Source organism: Papaver somniferum, chromosome 2 (genome assembly GCF_003573695.1).
Source record: "Papaver somniferum cultivar HN1 chromosome 2, ASM357369v1, whole genome shotgun sequence".
Lineage (NCBI taxonomy): Eukaryota > Viridiplantae > Streptophyta > Magnoliopsida > Ranunculales > Papaveraceae > Papaver > Papaver somniferum.
Window position 1 is genome coordinate 141,674,519 of NC_039359.1, and position 25,389 is coordinate 141,699,907.

At 35.8% G+C, this 25,389-nt stretch overlaps 2 protein-coding genes across 2 annotated transcripts; both read right to left on the reverse strand.

The window, feature by feature from the left end:
• Positions 1-13,066: 13,066 nt before the first annotated feature.
• Positions 13,067-15,215, reverse strand: LOC113349306 (GDSL esterase/lipase APG-like). The gene is made up of 4 exons (XM_026593257.1): positions 14,680-15,215; positions 14,161-14,291; positions 13,807-14,040; positions 13,067-13,713 (listed from the first exon to the last, which is right to left on the reverse strand). The coding sequence occupies exons 1-4, from the start codon at positions 14,945-14,947 to the stop codon at positions 13,261-13,263; spliced, it is 1,086 nt and encodes a 361-aa protein (XP_026449042.1). The 5' UTR covers positions 14,948-15,215; the 3' UTR covers positions 13,067-13,260.
• A 791-nt stretch (positions 15,216-16,006) lies between these two features.
• Positions 16,007-24,921, reverse strand: LOC113349307. The gene is made up of 22 exons (XM_026593258.1): positions 23,752-24,921; positions 23,369-23,484; positions 23,049-23,257; positions 22,438-22,557; positions 21,671-21,799; positions 21,460-21,585; positions 21,310-21,365; positions 21,074-21,173; positions 20,834-20,951; positions 20,271-20,480; positions 19,691-20,027; positions 19,493-19,586; positions 19,166-19,274; positions 18,745-19,016; positions 18,505-18,632; positions 18,157-18,391; positions 17,830-18,018; positions 17,401-17,693; positions 17,124-17,307; positions 16,779-17,021; positions 16,487-16,572; positions 16,007-16,393 (listed from the first exon to the last, which is right to left on the reverse strand). The coding sequence occupies exons 1-22, from the start codon at positions 24,591-24,593 to the stop codon at positions 16,246-16,248; spliced, it is 4,344 nt and encodes a 1,447-aa protein (XP_026449043.1). The 5' UTR covers positions 24,594-24,921; the 3' UTR covers positions 16,007-16,245.
• Between the last annotated feature and the right edge of the window lie 468 nt (positions 24,922-25,389).

The window sequence follows — 25,389 nt, forward strand, 5'->3', positions numbered from 1 at the left end:
ACATGATTTTACGTTATTTCTTAAAAGTGCATAAACGAAAATTTACATAAATCATATTTTCATGAATATTTTATTATGTTGTCCAAAACTTATTGCATCCTCTATGAAATTGAGGTTTTATTTTAATAAATTTCTCCATATTTCTGAAAATGATATTCATTGACTATTTAACACCTTTCATATGAATTCATCCGTTATTTATCATGATCTTTAAGCTTGTATCATATTTAAATGAGCGATGCATCAAAGAATTTTTCTTCAACGAAATTTCATTATTGAATTATTTTTATAGACTTGCTTCATGCTCGATTTTGGTTTAAGAAAAAGTTCATTATGTTCGGATATTTTTCGATTATATAGTGTTGATATTTTTTCACAATTTATGTATGGAATGTTTTTGAATAAATGTCTGTGATTGATGTTTTAGGGTTACTCATTATTGTTTATAAGCGACTAAATTTATGATCAGATCAAGTATGTCCATATCATTGAGTGGGACTGTGCAATATCACAAGAAAAGTTAGTGTGATATTTGCAATTGTACATGTTTTCCGGATAGTTTAGTTATCACCACAGTGATGCTATGCTCTTATCTAGTAAGTGTTGTATGTTTTGAGTCCTCTTAGTTTGATTTACCGATTAGAACAATGTTGCTCACAAGTAGTTTTGGTTCACAAATTTAAACAAGCATTAAGGTTATCTAAATGTTTCATATACATGTGAAATAATAGACACCCACAGGTGACTACAATTCACATTATATTAGGTTTAACATATTTAGAATTATTTGAGTTTGTTAATACATGATAGGACGAGATTCTCCCACAGGTGATTCTAGTTGTGGTATTAAACAAACATAATGTTGTGTGTATGAGAAGGTAAAATATGTACTAATGTTTTTCATGTCTCACATTGTTCCTTGATAAGGTTTTACCCACAGGAGAATCTTATTGAAGGTATGAAACTATTGTAAGCTTAATTGCCATTTATCTCTATTACAAATTTCATCTTTTGTTCTTATTAATTGTTGGTTATGATTATTTTGTAGACTTTTAATAGTCCATTTTTTGGAAGATAAAATTGTTTATCACCTGATGATTTTTTGCATTACTGTGTACATTTATCAATTGCATTATGAATCTCAATCCGTGGATGTTTTCTCGAACATTCATTATTGAAATCGAGAGGCAATTATAGAGAAAGTGAAAATCATAAAGTATGATAAAGGTGGTGAATATTGTGAAAGGCATGACAAAACAGGATAATATCCTAAATCTTTTACGTAGTATCTCCAAAAGTTTGGATTTGTTTCTCAGTACACAAGGCCAAGTTATCCTTGGCATAATGGTGTATAACAAAAGGAAAAATCATACTTTTATGAAAATGGTTAGAAGTATGATGAATTATGCATAATGACCACATACCAGTGAATGTATGTTCTTTCAACAACTGTGTAATTTAAATAGATTTCCGAGTAAAGCAGTTTCAAAGACACACTTTGCACTAGAATGGCTGGAAACCTAGTTTAAATCACCTTTAAGTTATGGTTGTTCAGTTGGAGGTGAGGGGTTACATTCCAAACGATGAAAATTGGATTTGGAAACTATTATTGGTTCATTGGTTTTCCTAAATAATCCAACTGGTATTCTTTAACGTTCTAACCGTAGTATGAGACTTATTGAAACCGAAAATATAAATTCGTTAATGACGGCATAATCAGTGGGAGTACGTGGATATATATGTTCAAGAAATCATGATAATGATCCCTTTAGTTAAGATTTCTACAGATATAGTGAATCTTCTCATTATCGGAATGTTAGATAATGAAAGACCACAAATTACTGATCCAATACTCTATAATATAACTATTGACAATAAAGAAATTTTTTGATAACAACATGAGCCAGCATTAAGAAGGTATCAACAGAGATTGAAAGAAAGTTATTCATGTTGTTTCAGTGATTTTCTTACAAGAATTTATTACATTTTGATATGGAATGGCAAAGACTCGGTTTTCGGTTCACAAATATTATGTGTAATAATTTTGATTAATGGATTGATGCTATGTGAGCAAAAATCATTGGTTGAAAGTCAAGTCTCGGATATTGTTTAATTGCTCGAAAGACACAAATCAGTTGTATGTAAGTGAGTCTTTTTGACCTAATACGACTGCAATAGCAATTTTAAACCGTATAAAGCAAGACTTATTGCCAAAGATTTTACTCTGAAACGATGCATTGATTATAAATAATTTTTTCTCTCGTGTCAAAGAAAGACTTATTCAGAATTATCATAGGTTTATTAGTAGCTCAGCATGACCTAAGAGTTATTAAATGTGAAAATAGCCTTTATTAATGATAAATTTTAGTCTACAAATTTTAGAAATCAAAGTATGAAATTTAAGAAGCCTCCCATAATGGTATATGAAATTTAACAAAACTATAAATGTTTCAAGTTTTGGATGAAATTATTACAGATTTATGCATATACCTCAAGATCAGTGGGAGAAATTCATACTCTTGGTCTTGTATGTTAAGACATACTACCTACGAGTAGTGATCTTGACTTTATGCATATCTTTATATTTTTTGAAATAAAGGATATCAATGAAGCTTACCATGTGATAGTAATATCATATGGTTTACACAAGCTCTCCTATAAGGCATGTATCAAATATTCAAGGAATTTTGAGATAATAACATATTTAACAGATTTTATTTCATGTTGGATAGAAGATATAAATTTAATCTTCATTACGTCTTAATTCTGATATGAAACTTATAACAAGTTGTTGATATGTTAACTAAATGCCTAAAGAATCGAAGAACAAATTACAAGAAAGCTATCAAGAATTTTGAGATACTATTTTAATTTATGTATTATAATTAGTTAGCAAACCCAACAAGATTTGATTGGGTTTTCATACTTCAGTTTTTCTGGATGTACGGATTCTATAAAAGAAGAATCCATTAATACTAGTCCCACAATTGAGTTTGAATATTTATGACTGCGATACTTAGAGACTTAAGGTTTGTCTCCACATTGCTGAAATTTATCTTCTTAGCTTCGCAGCATTAAAGCAAGATATGTATACGAAGGGAACAAAACACATGAACCTTGAGTATATATGCGTGAATTAGGAAATTCAGAAACAATAGTTGTTCATTTATCGCTTAAGTACAATTGCATTCGGAGATGCACTTAATGAATAATTATCTTTTATGACCTCTTAAGAAAATATTAAAATCTCAGGTCTGTGGGAGTAATTGATTGTTTATTGAACTCAGATAATTTATGTGCTTACTTTTGGACACTTTTTGAGCTCTTATTAATGTTATTCTGAATTATTTTTGTATCCATGTTTAGTATACACTTATGTGAATGGATGAATGTTAACAGAAATAGTCTTTCGTTTGAAGACATCACTGGACCATTATGATATCCCAATTTAAGTCCTGATTAAGTAAGTTGTTTGTGTTGTGGTACATGGAAGGGAACATGTTGATAACAAGACAACATGTCACCGCCATGACTCGCATAAGTGATTTGCTTGGTTAAGGTATTATGTTTAAACCATTAAATTTTATTTAGCAACTACACGCGCTTATGTTTTCTACGATTAACCATTTATATAAATTATCTAATGGACCAGTGGGAGAATGTAAGAATATTTATATACACAGAAATATTCCATTGGGTCATGTAATAATTTTGGTTAATTATAGATTATTGCTAAATTATGGCGGTTACCATTTATGGGATTATTTCCTAATATCTCTTCTTTGATGGATGGTCGAGATTTAATGGTATAACTAAACCCTAGGAACTTGGTCCTCCTTTTACCTATAAGAGGAACACAATATCCATCGGTATTGGGTTCGGAGAATTGACAATTCATAACATAAGAGGTGAAGAAGGAGAAACCATGATCTCCACAAGGTATTATCGTTGCTCCAGGTTGATCGATCACAAACTAAGGATTAACGCTATAAGGTATTCCATATAAACTAATCTTTGTGTATTTGATTATGTGATTATCATGAAGTTCAACGATCCTAATTAACGATCTATAAAATTAAATCTTATATGACATAGTAGAAATCAAGAAGAGGTATTTTTTATTAACACAAAGCTTAACCAAAACACACAGACAAAGCTGTGTTATATACAGACAAGACAGCATGTAATAGATCATACAGGACCAATGAATACAAGACACGTCACTAAGACAGTTGACCAATAGAAATAGTACACATCAAAGCAAATAGACAGCCTGTAAAGTAATGACATGTCACACACAAGTGTAACTCAGGTGTTAGGAAGAGATGCTTTCTACTAGCCTCCCTCAAACTGAAATGGAGAAATCACTCTCAGTTTGTCTTTTAAGAAAGCAATCGTGGTCCTGCAAGACCTTTAGTGAAGATGTTTTCTAGCTGTCGAACTGTAGAAATGTATGAAATCTTCACTGAGTTGGATTGAACTAATTATATGATGAAGTGATAATCAATTGCAAGGTGTTTCATTCGACTGTGCATAACAGGATTAGAAGCAAGTGATATGGAGCTTTTATTGTCACATAGTAACTGTGGAGATGCAGGAAGAAATATATGTAAATCTCTAAGAAGCTGACATACCCAAAGAACCTCAGCAGCTGTGGAGGCTAAGCATTTGTATTCAGCCTCTCTGGAGCTTCTCGAAACAGTGGGTTGTTTCTTGGCAGACCATGAAATGGGATTGTTACCAAAAAATAAACAAAAACCACTTGCAGATCTTCTAGTGTCAGGATCTCCTCCCCAATCAACATCACAATAACCAGATATAGCAGAAAGACATTTTGTAAAAGGAATGCCATGACCAAGAGTACCTTTTATGTATCTTAAGATATGTTTAGATGCAGTGAGATGTAATGTTGTTGGAGAGTGCATAAATTGACATACCTGATTTACAGCGTAAGTAATTTCAGGTCTTGACCGTGTTAGATATTGAAGAGCTCCAACAAGTGACCTGTAGTCTGTTGGATTTTGAAGAATCTCACCATCTGTAGCACTTAGATTTGCACCAGGAGGACAAGGAGAACTACATGGTTTTGAACCAACCATATTGCATTTTGAAGTAAATCCAGACTGTATTTAGTTTGATATAGAAATAAAACAGCTTTGCTTCTTTTAACTTCCATTCCTAAGAAGTAGTTGAGAGAGCCTAAACCTTTGACAGGAAAATAGTTGTTGAAAAAAGAAATAACCTCATCACAGTAAGAAGAAGAATTCCCTATAATAAGTATATCATCCACATAGACCAGAACAATAGTAATTCTGGATCCTACTTTTTGAACAAACAGAGAAGAATCAGCTAATGATGGTTTGAAGTCTAGCTTAATCAAAACTTCATGTAATTTCTCATACCAAGCCCTAGGGGCTTGTTTAAGCCCATACAAAGATTTGTTTAACTTGCACACATTATCTGGATGATCTTTATCCACAAATCCAGGTGGTTGAACCATATAAACCTCTTCTTGTAAGTCTCCATGCAGAAACGCATTGCTTACATTAATTTGTTTGATATTCCAATCAAAGGTTACTGCCAAAGAAATAACTGTGCTAATGGTTGTAGGTTTTACAACTAGACTAAATGTTCCAGTAAAGTCAATCCCTTCCTGTTGATGATAACCCTTAGCCACTAGTCTAGCTTTATACTTGTCAATGGATCCATCAGGTTTGTATTTTAACCTAAATACCCATTTACATCCAACTACATTTTGAGAGGGATGTGGTGGTACTTTGGTCCAAGTGTTTGCATCTTGCAAAGCTTGATGTTCTACAACCATTGAGTTTTTCCACTTTGGACGCTTATTTGTTTGAGTAAAACATGTAGGAACTTGTGGTGTAATATTTGCTAACAATGTTGTAGGAAGAACATGTTTAGTTGCAAAGAAAGTGTTAGGCTTAAAGATTCCATGTATACCTCTTGTTGTCATAGAATGAGTAGAAGTTACTGCAGAAGTAATATTTTTAGAAATAGTAGATGATCTAGTAGAAGTATTATCTGCAGACTGTGTAGTAGGTGAAGCAGCAGAAGTAGAAGCAGTGATGGAAGAATGAATATCATCATCAGAAGTAGTGACAACAGTATCAGGTAAAGAAGGTAAGCATGACTTATAAGGTGAATTAGCTAACAGAGGATAACAATTTTCATTGAATACTACATGTCTAGAAATGTAGACTCTCCCTATTTTGTAGTCTAAGCACCTATAGCCTTTATGGTTTGCATTGTAGTCCAAAAAGACACAGGAAATACTTCTTGGTTGCAATTTATTTGTTGTATAAAGCTTTAACCATGGAAAACACAAACATCCAAAGCTTTTTAAGAAATGATAACCTAGAGATTTTTGAAGTAATACCTGATAAGGAGAAGAAGAATTGAGTAGCTTTGCAGGCAACCTGTTAATTATGTAATTTGCAATTTGTAGAGCATCTACCCAATAATGATCAGCTTTCCATTGATCTTCATCTTCTCACTCGCTTGCTCTTTTATGTCCGCACTAGCTACTGGTTGTTTGTGAAATTTGCTTACACCATTCGTTGTAATTTATAGAGGCGCGGTAAGGCAAAATGTTTGGCCTTTAACCGAAAAAGGTATAAGCAGCTCATGTCATGTGAATGGAATTTGAGTTTTTTTTTGTGGTTGTAATTTACCACACTTTGCAAGTTGCAATTCATGCATGTGAAATTGCCTCATTCGAAGGTTTCCACATTATGTACCAAAAGTAAGTTAATGCCATTTTTTGGCCAAACAGTGACGTGGTGGGCATTGCCGCATAATGCTGAATAATTTGATTAATCATAGAGAATCCAAAGCCCTATGAACCATCATTCTCAAGCTAGCTTCCGGCCTCCTCCTGCACACCTCAAGCTTAGTCTGATCAACTTGAATCAACATCCAAGCGTTATGGTAATTCAAAATTGAATTGAGAAAGCGCACAATGATTTAGTGCAGAAAGATTGGAGCAGTTAGATTTTAAAAACAAAAAATGGATGATTAATAAATGCGTGGATGCAGATAACAATTTAATTAATAACAATCATTATATTTATTATAAACGGAAGTTTATTAGGTAGATGTCCATTTTTGTGAGATCCATTATTTGGGCGCCAAGTATTTAAACTCTATAAATAGAGTTCCAAACCTTTGTAAACAAATAATGATGAATTTCTCCCTTCTTCTTCTCTTTACTTTGTGTCTCTTTTTCTAGTTTTTCGGTTTGCAAGATGTTATCACGCACGTAACTCTACCGAATAAGCGAAAAGAACAAAATACTATTCTCCGTCCGTATGGTGTGATCAAACGGGGATAAACTTTTGATCACATATGCTGATATGGAGTCATTAGGGAGACATCTTAATCTTTGTTTTTAAGTTTATTATATACGCTTTTATCGTATAACAAATATGTTAGTTCATGTTTGATATTTCAGAACTAACTTTATTTTTGTCCTTTCGTAGATCAAATTGTAGCACTCACAGTTAGCTAGGGAGATTTTAATTCTCCAATTCTAGTTAACAGTTTGGTTTGCGTCAAATATGCTTGTGAATGGGATTTGTCGTTTGTGCTTACGAAGTCCCATTAGTATATTCATCAATCAAAGGCATGCGAACCAAAAGGTATCAATTAAAAGTGGTGTCTATCAACGGCCACTCTACATTAAAATCTCAACATAATTTTATGTTTCTTATTTGAGTTTTTCTTTTTCTTTTTGTTTTTGGTTATCGTACACATTAGGGAAATCAATTTTTCTCTTATAGTTGATTTCCCTTCTCTATATTTTTCATTGAGAAGGAAGCAAATAAATCCATCAAAAAAATGACCTACAATTTCTATTCCTTTAATGAAATTATAATTATCAAAATTGGTGTTATCGCATATTTGGTTACCTTTACAGTAACTAATCACGATTCACATGCATGGTTCATAAACCTCCGTCCAATTAAGTTTGGTATCTTCGTCCATTCGAAGAAGATCATGTGATTTTTATAATTGGTTTCTATTCTTTTTATTTTTTACAAGAAACCATCTATCAACCACGAAGTGGATTTTCCCTATGCGATAACTAAGTCGATATTTCTTTTTCTTTTTGTCGATGCAATTTTGGTGTCTCGTATATACCAACTGGTAATTGTTTTCTCCATCAATTATGTTGAAGGAGACGTTAAAAATTGGCATTCTAAGAAATTTAAGCCAATATTTTTTCGTAGTTTAACGATAGTTTTTTATACAAACCGTTACCAATCATGGTTTTATTTTTCTACTAATAAACCATTGATTTTTTTTTAATTTCTTACGGGAAACCATGGATTCCTTAACAAAAAAAATCTCTTTATTTTCTTAAAAAGAATCATATAAGCCAATTAATTTGGTTTTTCCCTATAGATCCTAAAGGGATATATAAAGTATCGTTATTATGATATTAACAATTGCAAACACCAATAGCTGAATTCATAAGGGATGTTGTGCGATTTTACTTCTTCCTAACATTAATCTCCTAAATTATGACCGTTCAACTTAATGTTGAAATACGGTAGGACACAAAAGATCAATGGGTGCGCACCCGGCTTGTTAGCCTATATTATTAGTCCTTGTAGTGACTTATATTGATCTTTGCTTAATTTTCTTTTGATAAGAAAGTGTCCATAACTTCAACTAAATTTTTATCTCGTTAGCCATTGAGGTCACGAAGTTATTGGAGATTTGTTTGCATATTTTTAATGCTTTAGGTTTTAGCATATATATTCTTTTTTTTTTATTTTGCTTTTGTTGCAAAAACAATCCATGGTTGATGCTAAATATGTATGTCTACTAAGACTACAATTTTTTATGTCGAAAGAGATTTCATAATGAGTATATGTCTCGAATTAATCGGATAATACTTTACGAAACTTGAAGTTTTCGTATATGAGATAAAAAGAAAATTTCCACCATGATCAGGGGGAGGGAATACACTACCAGAAGCTTGTGTTAATTAACTTAAAAGTTATATCAATTTCTCTCCCAACATGATCAAATCGAAAACAGGCTGTCAGTATCAATAGGTGTGAAATGTCTCATTTTGCTTATATATAAGCTTTTGACTCTTGAAAGGAAAATCCAATCAGATATACCAAAAAGTAGCGTTTAAGAATAAGCTACATATACTACTTAAATAGAGTTTATTTAAAAAAGATCCACATTCTCATAGTTCATATCTCCTCACTGGAAGATGGGGAGATTATAATGTCCGCGGGCGCTGGTATCAGTATTTCTGTGAATTTTTCAAGATATGCATATAATTGAGAATTGTGTGGGATCATAGTTAGTTAACATTGTCGAGTATTAATTTACAGTAGCTACTGAAATAATAAAAGATGGTGTTGTTAACCCCTCTGCAGAGAAATATCGACATATGTGATTGGTTGGCATACAATCCAAGTTAGATTGGATTAATTTCTCGATTGATGCAATTTTTGATCCAAACTTAACACCTTAGACATGCCAAGCCTATTAATTACAGGTTGGTGTAGTCATATTGCGTCTTTATACGAGAAATTTCTTCGTTGTAAAAACGATTTGAGGGTTCTATTTTTTCTCAGACCCTAGGATTGATTCAATAAATTTTTGTTCTCCATGTATGATGCTTTTGGCGTGGTAGTCCTTGAAGGACTCGTATTGCATTTACACATGAAATATGATTGGGAGCATATTCAAATTTGTTATCCTTGTAAGACTCAAATTATATTATGGCAGCCACCTGACTCGATTATGTCTGGTTGAACAATCCTCTATATGTTCTTAGAATTTGGATAAATCCAAGAATCCGGATTAATTAGTTGATTCTATCAACTTTATGGGTCTCTTGAGGAGTCCTTGAAAACACAAAAATCCACGCTTTAGCAGCATAAATTCTATTTTTCTTTCTTTCTTAAATCTGCAGTTAGAATTATGCTAGCTTAAACTCTTCTTTGGGATAAAGTTATTATTTTTGATGCTTATCTTTTGTAAACCCATATAGTTGGGTTAGAATCCATATTTACGTCAAAAGTTGTACTCTTTTCCCTTCGTTTCAGGTTTTGTCCCATGTGATTTTCCTGACGAGGTTTTAATGAGGCAACATCTCATTGCCATTTAATTTTCTTTCAAAATGTTGATGTTTGTGCTCTATTTCCTTCGTCCAATTTTTTTTTCCCATTGGATTTTACTGGCAAGGATTTAGTGAGGCAATTAAATTCAACATGGTGGTCATCCAAGGGGGAGTTGTATTAATTTCGATTATTTGGTGGATTCCCACCATTTAGTAGGTCATTTTGTTAGACCACATCAACATAACAATCTCCTATGAGTTTGGATATTATTCTAATCCATATAAGGTATGATCACAACTTTTGTTCACCTATGCAAGTGTAACTACATATTGGCATTTTGTTGAAGAAATTACATCAACTACTTCTGCAAATCATCTTCGAGAAACTAACACAAAAGAATACTTCACCAACTGACAAATTTCACATGAAAGCATTGTTATCTCCAACATTCAAGAAATTCGTTCATCGAAATTGGGAAGTGTCGACTCGAAGATTTGCAAGCTAGGATTTAACTGAAGTACTTATCAGGGGAACATCACAGTAAAAGGTATTTTACTGGACTACCACGTTGTTCTCTTTTTCCTTCGTCAAGGTTTTGTCCCACTGGGTTATTCTTGTCAAGGTTTTAATGAAGCAACTTATGCATGTCCAACTTTGTTCTAAGTTTTCTCATCATTGTATTCTTTTCCCTTCGATCAGGTTTTGTCCCTTTGGATTTTCCTGACAAGGTTTTAATGAGGCAATTGCTTAGATACAGTGGTCATCTAGGGGGAGTGTTATAAACGGAAGTTTATTAGGTAGATGTCCACTTTAGTGAGACCCCATTACTTGGGCGCCAAGTATGTAAACTCTATAAATAGAGTCTCAAACCTTTGTAAACAAATAATGATGAATAGAATTTCTCCCTTCTTCTTCTCTTTACTTTGTGTCTCTTTCTCTAGTTTCTCGGTTTACAAGAAAAATATAATTTCTACAAAAAGTATATTTCTGAGCGCTAAACAAGTTCACATCCAAGGGATAGCTCGACCCTTTAGTCCGTCCAATATTTAGAATTTAGTCCGCTATATTCTCTGTTTATCCCACCACAAAATTTTAAAATTTGTAATTAGTCCACGGGGCGTCACCTAATAGGACAAAAAAGGATCACCCATAAGTAATATCAAAAAACCCCTTATCTCAAATAACTTTGTAATGACTAAACAGCCCTTATTTAGTTAATTTTAATTTAATTTAATTAGATAAAAATTAAATTAATGAATTTTGTTGTATACTTGGTGAATTCTGGGACAAAGTTTTTGTGGGAAGAAAAATTGGCTGTAAAATAAACTTCTACGGCTGGAAATAATCCAAATCTAGAGGTAAAATCACTTCTACTGTTGGAAATATTCCAAACCTGGACGTAAAATCACTTCTACGATGGGAATTAAAAGAAAACTGGACATAAAATCAGATTCTACGGTTGGAATTAAAAGGAACCTGGACGTAAAATGAGCTTCTACGGTTGGAACTAATCCAAACCTGGACGTAAAATTATATGCAAATAAAATTCTACAGTTGGAATTAATCCAAACCTGGACGTAGAATCACTTCTAGTTAAGGGTAATCTAGACATTTTGTATGTGTGTTAGGATATCCCATAACCATTTTTTTGGACATTAAGAATCCAAGTGAAGCCTCTCTATTGGTATGTGACGCCCCAATAATAGCCTTCTTATTCTTACACCCAAACTACAAAAATCATCGAAATCGTTAGTGCTTGAAAAAAAAAATTTAGCCTGCAACCCCAAATCCCGGCTTCGCACAGCTTAGTGTTATTCGTTGTTGGCAACCAATTCTATGTGGACATCTGAACTGGCTAAAATTTCTGGTTGCTTGCTCCTCATGAAACATGGGCCTGATGAATGTTCAAGTCCATTGCAACTTTAAATGGGGACGAGATCAACTTATGGCTTGAAGTGAAGCATTGGTTTTGATCTTCTCTTCATGTTCTTTCGTGCCATCTCTTCTCTAACTCTGGTTGACGCTTCTCACATTGCTCCATTATGGTTGGGAAAAATAAGGCAAGCACTGCATGCATCTTTGTGCTTTGGCACTTCCCAGTTCCCACTTGGGGGCAGGCTGCAGACAATGCACCTGCAACCTGGCTTATGTGAGGGTGCCTTGTGGTTGTCTGGGTCTTTTTTTTCTTTTTTCTTTTTTTTTTTGTAACCGAACTTCTTACTGATAACTAATCATTATTAATCATACTAATCACTAATCATTCTGTTCATTTTTGGTCATAAATTTAGGTAACCGAATTTAATCGCAAAAAAAATTAAAATTTCTCGCAAAGAAAATTTTCAATTTTTTTGTAATAGAACTTTTTAATGGTAACTAATCATTACTAATCATTAACTAATAACTAATTAATCATTAAACTAACACATTTAATTAAGGAGGGTAAATTTGGTATTAAGAAAAACATTTAGATAAGGGGTGACCTAGATTTACTTCTAATGTCTTTATCCAAAATAAAATCATGGTCCCAGAAAAACCATGGTCCCAAAAAATCGTTCCTTTAAATGGGGATGAGATGACAAACATTTTCTTTCTATCTCCACCACTCTTCCTTGATCAACTTATGGCTTGAAGCATTGGTTTTGTATCTTCTCTTCATGTTTCTTTCGTCCCATCTCTTCTCTAACTCTGGTTGACACTTCTCACATTGCTCCATTATGGTTGGGAAAAATAAGGCAAGCACTGCATGCATCTTTGTGCTTTGGCACTTCCCAGTTGCCACTTGGGGGATGGCTGCAGACAATGCACCTGCAACCTGGCTTATGTGAGGGTGCCTTGTGGTTGTCTGGGTCCTTTTTTTGGCCTTGGCATTTTTCGAACCATATAATCATCCCAACCAAAAAAAAAAAAATGAACCAGTATAGAATGCTGCTGAACCTTAAGCAATACTGCACTGATACTAAATGAAAACCAAGTTTAATTATCCCAAACCAAATAAATTACCAAGTTTGAATGGTAAAGAGAACTTGCATCAACTCCAAGGTAAAGAAATAACAAGGACAGCAGTAGTACATAATAATAAGCTTATCCAAAAACAGTAGTGGTAAATAAAAGAGTCAATCAAACTCATAAGACAGAGAACTCAGAAATCGGATCATCCGATTAGTGAGATGCCTTGAAGGATCAAGGCGTCAGCAAGAACCTGATTTGCTGCCTGAGATGGGTGAACAGCGTCCCAGAACACGTATTGGGTAGCATTGGAGCATGTTCCTGGAGACTTAGCATTGCACAAGAATGATGTTGTTTCAACTGTCCCTGTTCCACAACAACCTTTCTTCGCCTCCGTGAATCCGTTTTTGGCAGGAGATTGAACAAGATCGAGGAAAGGTGTGTAAATGTCAAAGATGGCGATTTTGAGGTCAGGGAACTTCTTTTGTAGCTGCACTGTTGCTGCACCAACCTTCTTGTTAAAGCCTTGGGCATCCATGTTGAGACGTGCGACACACCCTTGCTCACCATGCCCCAATAGAGTAATCATTGCAGGAAGACAACCCAATGGTGGCAATGAAGTAACCCCAATTCTTCTAGCTCCTAACCCGTATAAGTTCTGTGGCCAAAACCAAACAAAAAACATGAACATGGTATCGGTATGACTTGAATCAGTTGCAAGAGGGAAAAAGAATACATTACATTTAGATACCTCAATGAAGCTCGAGTAGATACCGACGAGGAAAGTAGAATACTGGTCAGGAGTGTAAAGCTTGTTGAGGAAAGGATTGACATAGTAATTCTGAGCAAAATCACTACTTCCTTCACTAACAATGTACAATGCTTCCTTGATGATTGTCGCTGCTTTTGCAGCCCCGGCGACTTTGGCTAGTTTAGTCTTGTATTCCTTGTAATATTCCAATTGTTGCGTCAAGGGAATTGCATTCTGGTGATCAAAATTAGAAGAAAACAACAATTGTTAAATTATAACATGTTCTAAGTCACTCGAAAAATACGCGTAAAACAATCACATATTCAAAGAGTCGATCATGAGTAGTTCACTTACAGATTGAATGGAAGTTTTGTCATAGTAACCAGATGCAGCAGATGCAAAATTTGCTCCAATAAGTAGGTTTTTCCCTGAGGCCTGTGGGCTCAGATATGCTGGTGGGTATGTTGTGAAACCAAGTGTTTCAGCTGCAGTTATATCCAAAGACAATTTCTCACATCAATAAGTGAAAATACAAAATCAAATGATAAGTTTTTGAAATTTCTAAATTCATCCAAAAATGGCACTGAAATTACTCAAAGTATAACATAATAATTTCTTGGTCTGGAAATGTGAGACATTGAAGTCCTACAGCAGTCCCAATTTTGAATCCTCTGAAGCCTCCGTACAGTGAGGATTCTCGGAGTGACTGCCGACAAAACCTGCATATCATTATGCTCTCAACTAATCTCTATATACATATCTGAAATTGAGGATGCTACTAATTTTGTGTCATTAAGACCCACATGGGCAATAATTTACATCTAGAATGACAAATTCTAGGAACTATGGACAGATGGAGTGGAGTGTACTTACCAGTAATATCAGTAGCAAGTTTGCCATTGCAGAATCTACCAGTAGGTTTCTTATTAGCAAAATCCCTGCCATAAGGAGGATGATTAGCTTTGAAAAGAGTAGGGAGATAATCATTGTTACCAACATCAACAGCTGAATCTCCAAATGTTATAATGGCTGGAACCAAAGTAGTACTCTCTTGACTGAGTACACTAACCACAATACAACCCAATAAAAGCACCATTTTCATCAAAACATTTTCCGATACCGGACCCATTTGTACTTTCATTAACAAACAATTCTCTCAATCACTCTTATGATAATGGTAGTACTACTATATGTTGATGCTCTTATAGATAGATGTATTTAGAACCAACCCTTTTAAAGGACTAGTGCAAGTATTGCCAAGTTGTAAAGCAGAAGAAGTTTTGACTAGAGAAGCACACATTAAAGAAGGGACAATGTGGTTGTTGCAAATTGCGAAATGCATTCAATATACCAGCCAGCAATGTATGATCCACAATCTCACTAATATTTTCTTCACTCTAGAGTCTAGCTAGATATATCTATTTCTCTATACCTATTATGGTTGTTTTAGAAAATGGAGTTTAAGATCCAACTACTAACAAAGGGAAGAAAGTGGTTGGGAAGGTTGAGGGTGGTGTTAATGGAGCTTAAAGTTCGAGTACTACACACGAGAATTTGCTTAGCATGTGCAATGACATTGAAAACACAGACCAAAGAGATAAAAGAGTTGTATAAGTCTTGTAAAACTGGAGAGACCTGTAATCTTGAATAACCCATCATTTATGATACATGTTCCACCATTTCAGTATTTCAGGTCCCCAACCATACTCATCATATACGTCAGCCACTTTCGGTGGTGCTTTTCGAGTCGGATATTTTCATCTTTTGTATTTATGAAGCTGCACCTAACAGCTTTTTAAGCAGTTCATAGGGTACCATTTTCCTGAGCGGTACTGCAGAGAGATACTTTGGCAGTGAGCATTGTTTATATCTCTGAAACCTTAAAACTTGGTTTTCATCCAGCAGTATTTGTACCTCACTGTTCACAGTACTCAGAGATCCACTGTCCACTCCACTCTCCACAGTTGCAAAGCTTCACTGTCCACAGTGAGGCTACAGTGGACCTATACAAGTGGCTATCTCTTGAGCCAACTGCAACCATGGGTCCATGGAGTAGTGTAAGGTCAAACTGTGGACCCATTAGGACCATTGTTATGGCAACACCCATCCTCTAGCAACCCACCAGTGCATTTAGCCATAAATTTTCACAAGGAAAATAGAGGAGTTACATATCCAGTTTCCAAGTAAAAGAGCAAAAAAATAATGCTGCAAAAAACTATAGTTAGTCTTTACATTACAACAAAATGTACACGATGAAACAGTTTCTTGTACGATTAGTACACTACTTCTTTGCTAATACATTCAACCCCTCTCTCACTCAAATGCCTTTTTGGGGAGGTACAACAACAAAGAAAGAAAGAAAGAAAGACAAAAATTAGTGATCAAATCGAGCAGAGTGTATCCATGGAGATGTCTGATTGATGAACGTACAGTATGTCGTCATGAACGCCAAAAGAGAGTTGGGTCATTACTATACAACGAGCGGTCTTGAATTTCTAGGTTAGCGACGTGCCAATTGATTAATCGTGCCTGAACACATTTACACAATATAAGTCCAGTTGGAAACATCCACCATCCACTTTCATCCCTGTAAAGTCCACCACCAAAAATGTCAATGCACGGAGATATTTATCAACTCCCGGAGTATAACAGGAAAAAGAATGCTTAAGATTCTGCTTACATGTTGAAATTCCAGGGCTGAAAGTCTGGATGACTAGATGATGATTGGTTCTTGTAATGGATATATCCACAAAAGAAAGCCACCATCTGTTTTGGCAAGAATGTCCGTTAATAAGAAGAAAGTAGAGTTGCGGGATGAAAAACAAACATGAAAGAAAAGCCATGCATATAGTTCAGTGGAATTTAACTTGGATTCGACGCGTAACAACCATCAACCATACGTTTTTCAACATGTAGATGGAAATATAAGAACTACACGGAGAGATAAAACTATGAGTGCAAGGCCAACTTACAACATTGATCAACGATGTAATGTTCCACAAAGCATATACACGTGCATGACCAGCTGACTTCCTAGGTCCATGGCTAAATAGAGCATTGATTCCAGCCGGGAATGGGAATAGTATACCAACAGGAAGAATAGATAAAACTAGAAACAAGTCCAGGAATGAAATAGAATATAACTGGAGCGAAGTCAGCAACACTAAGCTAAAATCTGCTAACAGTAGTATCGAGATCACCAAACCAACAAGATCCTGCAAAGTTAAAATACATTACTGGAAAAAATAAATTCTTGAAAAATTAACAAAATAACGAGCAGTTTTCCCCAGCTAATATAGTTCGATAAATATAAATACCTGGTGGCGAACAGGTTTAGTGTTATGAAGTATCAAAGATAATGGATAAAATATATCTTTCTTATCTTCGATCATTCTTAAACTTAATGTATCCAAAATTCCTCCAGATATCCTTTCACCAATTGAAATATGTTTGCTGCTTCTCAAATGGTTTAGTGAATTATCTCTTTGAATAAGGTGAGCACTGCAAGAACAAGGGAAACAAAAATTCAAGCTAGGTCTCTAACAAAATGCCTAAAACACTACAATTAGGAACTGCACATTTCATGTCGTTTACCGCGATGTTAGATCATTTCTTGAGGCTGTGTAGACACTTTCAACAGATGAAGGAGGATCCAATTCTTCTTCAGCAGCATATACCACAAGTCCAAACTGGCAATATCCACATGCTGCTACTTGAAACCAGGCAAGATTAACACGTAGACCACGAATGGTCAGAGCAGGATTTGCATAATTCTCGATCCAGCTGAGAATAGGCACAAATGACACTCTTAGGTTTCCACGGCGAACTAGTCTCAAATGTGCATTTAATCCAGCAATGAGTCGATACCAAATGGTTGGTGGGACCACCTTCATGCATTAACCAAAAATACGATTTAAAAGGTTGCCTTTCAAAGTTCACAAATTAATATCATAGGAGTATACTGGTTTCACACATAAATTTTGATTAGCAAGGGGTTTTCTTGTTGAGCACCAAATCACATACCTGACTCATAAGGCTAGTGAGGACATTATCACTATGAAGTGAAAATGGAGACATGTAACTTCCATCCCCTCCAAAAGCTAAACACATGGGAAACCTTTCCTGGAGACGAGGAGGAAGATCAGACCTCTTTTCATCGCCACCAAGAAAGAAATCCACGTATGCTAGAATTAAATCAGAAGTTGCAGCCATCTGCACAAAACAAAGTCAGTTTTAAGTTTTCCTATACTTGGAACAAAATAAACCGTGAATTACTAGGGATTAATCAATGGGACTGTAGAAAAGAGACCAAGACTATACAACTAAGAAACTATGCATATAGAAGTGTACCTTAAGTCCTTCATAGAGAGCACGTGACCGACATGAACGCAAGCAAGAATGGTCATATTCTGATCGAACAAATTCACGCAATAACTGAAACTTCTTTTTACGGCACCACTCTTGCCATGTCCATGCCAGTGGATAAGCAAGAACAGAGAGTATACTATGGACAGATCCTTCCCACCATTGATAAGAAGCCAATGCATTAATCTCATCGACAAATCGATTGAATGCATCCTCATATCTGTAATGTAAATATGGAACAAAAGGAAAGAATTCAACCAAGTAAAATCAACAGCAATATTGATTTTTGAGGAAGCAGCGTAAATTAAAAAGAATTGAGGATAGGTTATTTACACGATATCTTTTATTTGTTCAGGGGGGGAATGAGGGAGATGCCATGGTTCACTAAATGTATTAGGCCCCATGAAGTATATTCTATGGACATGGCTCTGAGACTCTTCAGCTCTATTAGTTTCCAGAACCTGTCAAAATTAAATGGACACCTTTACAATATGAAAAATACCAGTTCAAAGACAACATTAGGATTGACAAGAACAAGTATTGAATAGGACGTGGAAACCAATTGGTGCAAACCTCATTCAGAGACTCGAGAAAAGGGAAAGAATGGTCTATTTGGGAGCCATGTTGAGTGGGAGCTGGGCCAGGCAGTTCATCAGCGCTAAAGAATTTCAAACGTGCAACACTAAGAACTAGAGCTAGCAGAATGAGGAGACCCGTGAGAAGAAGACCAAATAACCATGGCCCTCCAAAAGTATATATCAATTCTTCAACAGATGTATAACAATTTGGCATATGATATCTATCAGAAACACATTTGTAAGGACAAGGAGTTTCAGCAACGCCACCTGTTACAAGAAGCAACGGGAAGCTTAGAAACAGCCTAGGAACCAATGAAAGAGAGAAAGATGGGAATAAAGAAGTTTCCTCTTTAAGAAAACCAGCAACATATTGGCTAATTCTCGTAGCATCTATAAGACATCAGCATTGTCCATACCTCGCACAGTTATGTATAGGGCACGATGTGGAAGCTCAAAAGGAGGGCATTGACGACAAAGGGATTTATCAGATCCGCTGACATTCTTATAGGTGCCAGTGGGGCATGCCTGCAACAATTGGATTCCCCATCTATATTAGAAATTTCAATTTTGAAAAAGATACAACAGCACAATGTTTCTAGCATGATATTGAACAAGTCAACCAAAGCAAAATGGTCATGGGAGACGAACACTTGAATCTAGAAAAGAATCTCTCATATCTTAAAGAAAGAAAGAAAGAAAGACAGAAATGACTAAGGCAAGAGGGCCCGTCATAGAGAAACAACCTCACAAAATGACCCGAAGAGCCCCTTTGGACAAGCTTTTCCTGTTACAGTCCCACTTTCCCCATCAAGACCATTATCTCTACCTGATCCTCCACTGTCATAAAGAAAAATCCTTAATCTCCAGGAGGGAACATAGAAAGTTAAAACCTACCAATACAAGGTAAAGAAGGTAACAGACATGTTTAATAGTATACATACTTAGTTTCAATTCTTCCATTGACACTTGCTAGCGGCTGATACTCATCTCCAGCAGGAATGTCAGACCAATGAAAATGAACCCTTCCACCACCTCCACCTCCACCACCATCACAACTACCATGTCCCCCAACACTCGAAAGAACGGCATCATCATTGAGTGCGAGTGTATGCAAAAACAATAGAACAGTTCCACCAGAACCACCCCCGAGACCTCTATTTGAACAACTTACATTCCCATAATCTTGGTTTCGGTTATTTTCGGCAGAACTTTCTCCATCCGCTCTGAGCGAGCCATAAACAGACAAACTTGACAATGAATGCGACAATGAGCCCATAACTGTTGGAGAAGAAAATGTTGAGAATTAGTTGAAAGCAAATTAGTGGACTATGTCAGCTGAGATAGTTGCATCACAATTTGGAACAAGCTTAACATGATCATGTGAATGATCACTTTCATCAGATCCTTACAATAAAAAATACACCAAGGGACCAGAGATTTAGATATCCAGATCAGTCCTTTCTATTCATATATTGGCTTGTACAACTGAGGTCTGAAAATAAACCATGTCCATAAGCTTACCGATGATACCACCGCCACTAGTAGTGCCACTGAGGCTAGCATTCCCACTTCCACTACCAAGTTCACAAGGCAACTCAGCATTTCCATAAGCAACACCACCGGTAGCAAAAGTACCATCAGAATATCCATCCCCGCCTTTACCACCATGACCACCACCACCACTAACTCCGTTGCTCAAAACATTACCTCGACCCGCACCTCCTGTGCAACCTGCATTACACCAAAAACAAATTATGTATTATTTAATTAATATTTTGTTTATTTTTTATTGTAGAGTCAGACAATACCCGATATGTAACAATAAAGGAGAGGAAAAAAAAAGATATACATTGGCGACAAAGAGTATCAGGTGCATCTATAAAGAAAATGTCAAAATTTACTATATAATCACCCACTATGTTACAAATACATTCTTGTTAATGTTTTAACTGTAACATAAATATGTAACCACAGAAGATGTGTTTACATTAAGTTGAAGCACATTAAAGAATGAAAAGTGTGTATACGACAATGGAGGCATGGTCCCTGTAATGGTAACAGACATGAAAGTAGAATTAACATACCCATTCCAGATGCACTTATTGCTCCGGAAGGTTGGACAACTACAGCTCTCACCCAGTGAACATGAATAACACTTCCTTTTATGAGGCCTTCGACAGACAGGTCTTCAACGCGGCAGATCTGTAGAAGAAAGCAAGCAAAAGAAAGCAATATTAGAAGAAATCATTTGAAGGAGCAATCTTTTCAGACAGGCTAAACAAAAGCAAAACTTTTCACAGACTGCAGCTCTGCAAAATAATCACCTGAAGAGTGAATGGCAATGAAGAGTTCACATTGCAGTCTTCGGGTGGATGAAGTAATTCTACTGGGCAATCTTGGCTTCCACAGTAGAGTCTTGGTGTGCTAAAAAAGTACAGGAAACATGAGATGCACAGGTAACCACCAACAACCAACATGAGATCAACAGGTTGAAGAATAGAAAGGCAAACATGCTTTAGCTTCAATTGAGAGGTAAATGTAGATTGTAAAAAGATCTTACATGTCGTTAGCAGTTGCATTCTCTAAAGGCCCCTGTAAAACAGATCCTGGCCCAAGCTTCATGTCATGCATAGAAGAGAAAGGAAATTTTTAGTTAATCAGAAACTTGAGAACATGGTAGATCAGAATATCGGCAAGAGAGATAGCTTACGTTGATGCTATAAAACAGAGAGATAATAAGACGCTGTGCTTCAATCAGATCTCCAGGTCCAGTTAAATTTAGTAAACCCTGTCCATGAACTCCCAGATTTGCGTTGGAGTGTATCACAGATGAGTTCTGGGAAGATATGGTTTAGCATGTCAGAAGCAGTACAAACATCAAGGATTCATGAGGGAATGGTTAACAATACATGGTGTTATACCCTGAGAACAAGCAAGTTGCTAGCCTCGAGCATTGATGTTGCAACCGCCGCATCTCCACCACCATCAATGAGCATTTCTGACTTCCACATCAGGAGCACTTTTACAGACATGCGCAGAGCACCAAAAACCTAAGATTTGATTAGCAGGATAAGTTAATTTCTGATTAACAAATTGTGACAGTGAAACATATATGAAAGATGTGGAAAATGTCTGATCAGTGGCTACAACAACAGAAACGAAAACTATACTAAGGAGATGTGACTGAAAGTAACAACATTAAGGTGAGGAAAAACAAGCAACCGCACTAAACTAAGATAAGTTTATCTACTGAAATGTGAATATACTCTGAAGAGATCCCATTCAAAAAGCATTGGACGTGTGTGCATTGAGGATTGCCATTTTAGGCTTATGAACAGATTTTAGATCATGAGGAACAAAGCTTGCTGTTACAATGCATACCTTAAAAAGCTTCAAGCCAACTTTCGTTCAATATTTTACAATTATTATAAATTTCAACTGAATAATATACATATATACAATAGTGATAATATAAATCCATGATAGGATATCCAAAGGCAACTTGGCAACTTGTTTCTCATTGCATTATTATGCTCTTTAAAAAAATAACCACGGAATAAGTGGAGTAAATAGATCGGCATCATAATGGAAACTTTTCATACAGTGATGTGGCACAAAGTACCGAAACATATCACCAACATGGTTTGAACTGCAAAATGCATAAGCAACAAGTAATACCATAACTAACCTCAATCTTAGAGTTACTCATCAGAAGTTCATCCGCCACGAGTTCAAACTCTGAATATGAATAATGCGCTAATCCAAAGACCAACACTCCACCTCGTAACATACTAAGCTGCCCACGGATCTACATCATATATTAATAGCAAATAAACATGATGTTAAAACCGTTGCCAAGACTACACTTACTGTCTTTTTAGAACCAAAAAAAAATGTGAGAATAAATCCAACAGGGATGTTCATAGCACGCAAAGAGAAAAAAATAAGGAAGTGTTCTTCGTCTTCCTTCAGCCCCTCCTTACTCAGTCGACAAAATACAAACAGTTGTGTCTACTTAAAGAATATGACTATCAGTTTGTTTTCTTGTTGGCCACTTGACCTTGCACATTTTTTATACTGAATCAGCGCAGGGGAGGCAAACAAATTGATTTCCAACAACGTAATTGTTTTCATGTCTTGTATCTCCACTGCTCTAGATAGGAAACACAATCTACAACTAGAAAAACTTTGATGACCTTCCATTTAAAGTTAAACAGAACAGATCCTTTGATGCATAAAATGTTTATAAATACAACAAATGACCTCAAGTGCTATTCAACAAGGTTTAGTACCAGGTACCTGAACACGACTCCAAAGCAAAGGAACAGCAGCCCTAGCATGGTCATGAACATAGACATTTCTCCAACGTGGCTGATTAGGGAACTCGAGAAGAAGCGTATCCGTTTGAGTTGACATGTTGTGATTGCAAATAAAAAGGCTTAGGAGAACAGCATCATAGAGTGTACCAGCAGCACCAGAATTTTCTGGGCAACCATAACTTCTCCCTCCTACAAATACGAACTCAGAAGTTTGTAATTGCGATATACACTGCCTACACCAACATGTATAAAAAAAAAAAAAAAAAAAAAATCACCAGATGAACATAATCTCACTCTCACCATGGACCAATATTTCTGGCTCATTGTGTCTGCTGTAAACATTAACAGCAACTCTGCCACCACCGCCTCCAGCCAAACCGTTACCCCCAGAGGCACTTATCTTGCCATTTCCCGTCCTGAATTCGATCACATAGGATGATGACTCAGATAAGAAACACTGCATGCTTTAAATGCATGTCTAAGTTATTCTTGCAGGATATCATACCAATAGACACTAAACCTAGCGTTTTAGCCGATGAATAGCCGTACGATTTAAAGCAATGACATTTATACTCACGACAGCTATGTATTATGTTATGGATACTCATTCAAATGAAAACAACAAAAAAGAATCAGAAGCAATTAGCAGTTAAGCTGAAATCTGAAAAAAGATAAGACATTACATTTTATGAGCCAGAATCTTAATACTGCCTCCGGATCCTCCTCCGCCTTGATTACCACCATCACCTCCTTTAGCTAAAATACTCCCATTAACCTCAAGCAACCCTTTTACCACAATTTCGATCCGCCCACCGCCATCACCACCAAAATCCGTCTCTCTGCTAGTTGTCCCACCTTTACTACCATAACTCCACGGTTTATCTAATGCAGACCAACCATAAGTGTCACCTCCCCAGACATCCTCTTGAATTTTGGTCTTATCAGTTAAACACGAAGCACCTCTTCCACCATGACCACCACCTGCACCTTCAAGTCCCTGTGGTGTACCACTAGTTTGTGGAGGCGGTTTTCCTGCTAAACCCACTGTGTTTATCAATGACCCATTACATATATTTGCATCTGCTGCACTGAGAACAAACGTTCCCGCCATAATCAACGAATTTTGACCTAAACTAAATTCCCTAGACACATTGATATAAATTCTGCATCCATTTGTTAGACAACTAATCGAAACACCGGGAAGGATTTCCAAATTCCCACTCCCTTCTATATTTACATCATTCTGAAACTGTAAATTAGTATTAAGTTGACATGTAGTGTTTAATGATCCAACTCCTTTTAAATCTTCCTCACATGATAATGATGGAGGAAGTGGTGTTGGTGGTGGTAATGGAGGTGTTGGTGGTGCATAATCATGAACAAATGAATCGAAATTAGTAATCGAAAAATCGTCTTTTGAACCATCAACTTGTGAATAAAATGTAAAGTTGATAATGAGTATGATGATTTTGTAAGTGTTAGAGATTGAGACAACCTGGTTGTGGCGAGTATTAATCCTTGCCATTTACACATGCAGAATTTCATCACCCAATCAAAACAAAAACTTGATTTTTTTCAATAGATTTCCATATGCACAACACTACTACTACAAAAACCCTCTTCAAAATAGCATTTAATCACTAACCCTAACCCTAAAAAAACAGATTAACTTCAACAACAAGAATAAATAAATGAAATATTTTTTTCTTTAGAAATCTCCAAATTGGGGATATTGATAAAAATCTAAATCATTTCAGCTCAATAACAAAAACCCAATCCGGAATTAATGAGTATAACCCAAAAATAAAGCTAAAAATCTGAACTTTGGATTAATTGATTTTTTCTGAGAGGTTTTTTATTCGAAAGAAAAAGTGAAAAGAGGAAGAGAAGAGACAAGGAAAGGGGGGGGGGGGGGGGGGGGGGGGGGGGGGGGGGGAAGGGTACAATTAGGGGGGTTATGGTTGAGTTGGTTGCGTGAACAGGTGTTAATAGGTTTGAGCCATTAGCCATACATGTAGAGAGAAACAGAGAAGAAGAATCAAATACTGGTTTTGTATGTGAAAAATGGTGGGGGAGGGATTAGGTTAGCCGTTAGTAACAGATTGTTTGCCCTAACGCAATGTAACGGTAACGTATTATATGTCTGAAATAGCAACCATCCGAAATAACAGTTGTTATTTTGATATTTCAAAGATATATGGAAAATTGATTATCATCATTTATAACATAATTATAAGAAAATTTAATAAAAAAATATTTGTTGTATCTGATTCGACAAGGTTGGTGAACAGGTGTGGAGAAAATCTCAGCCCACTTTGTGA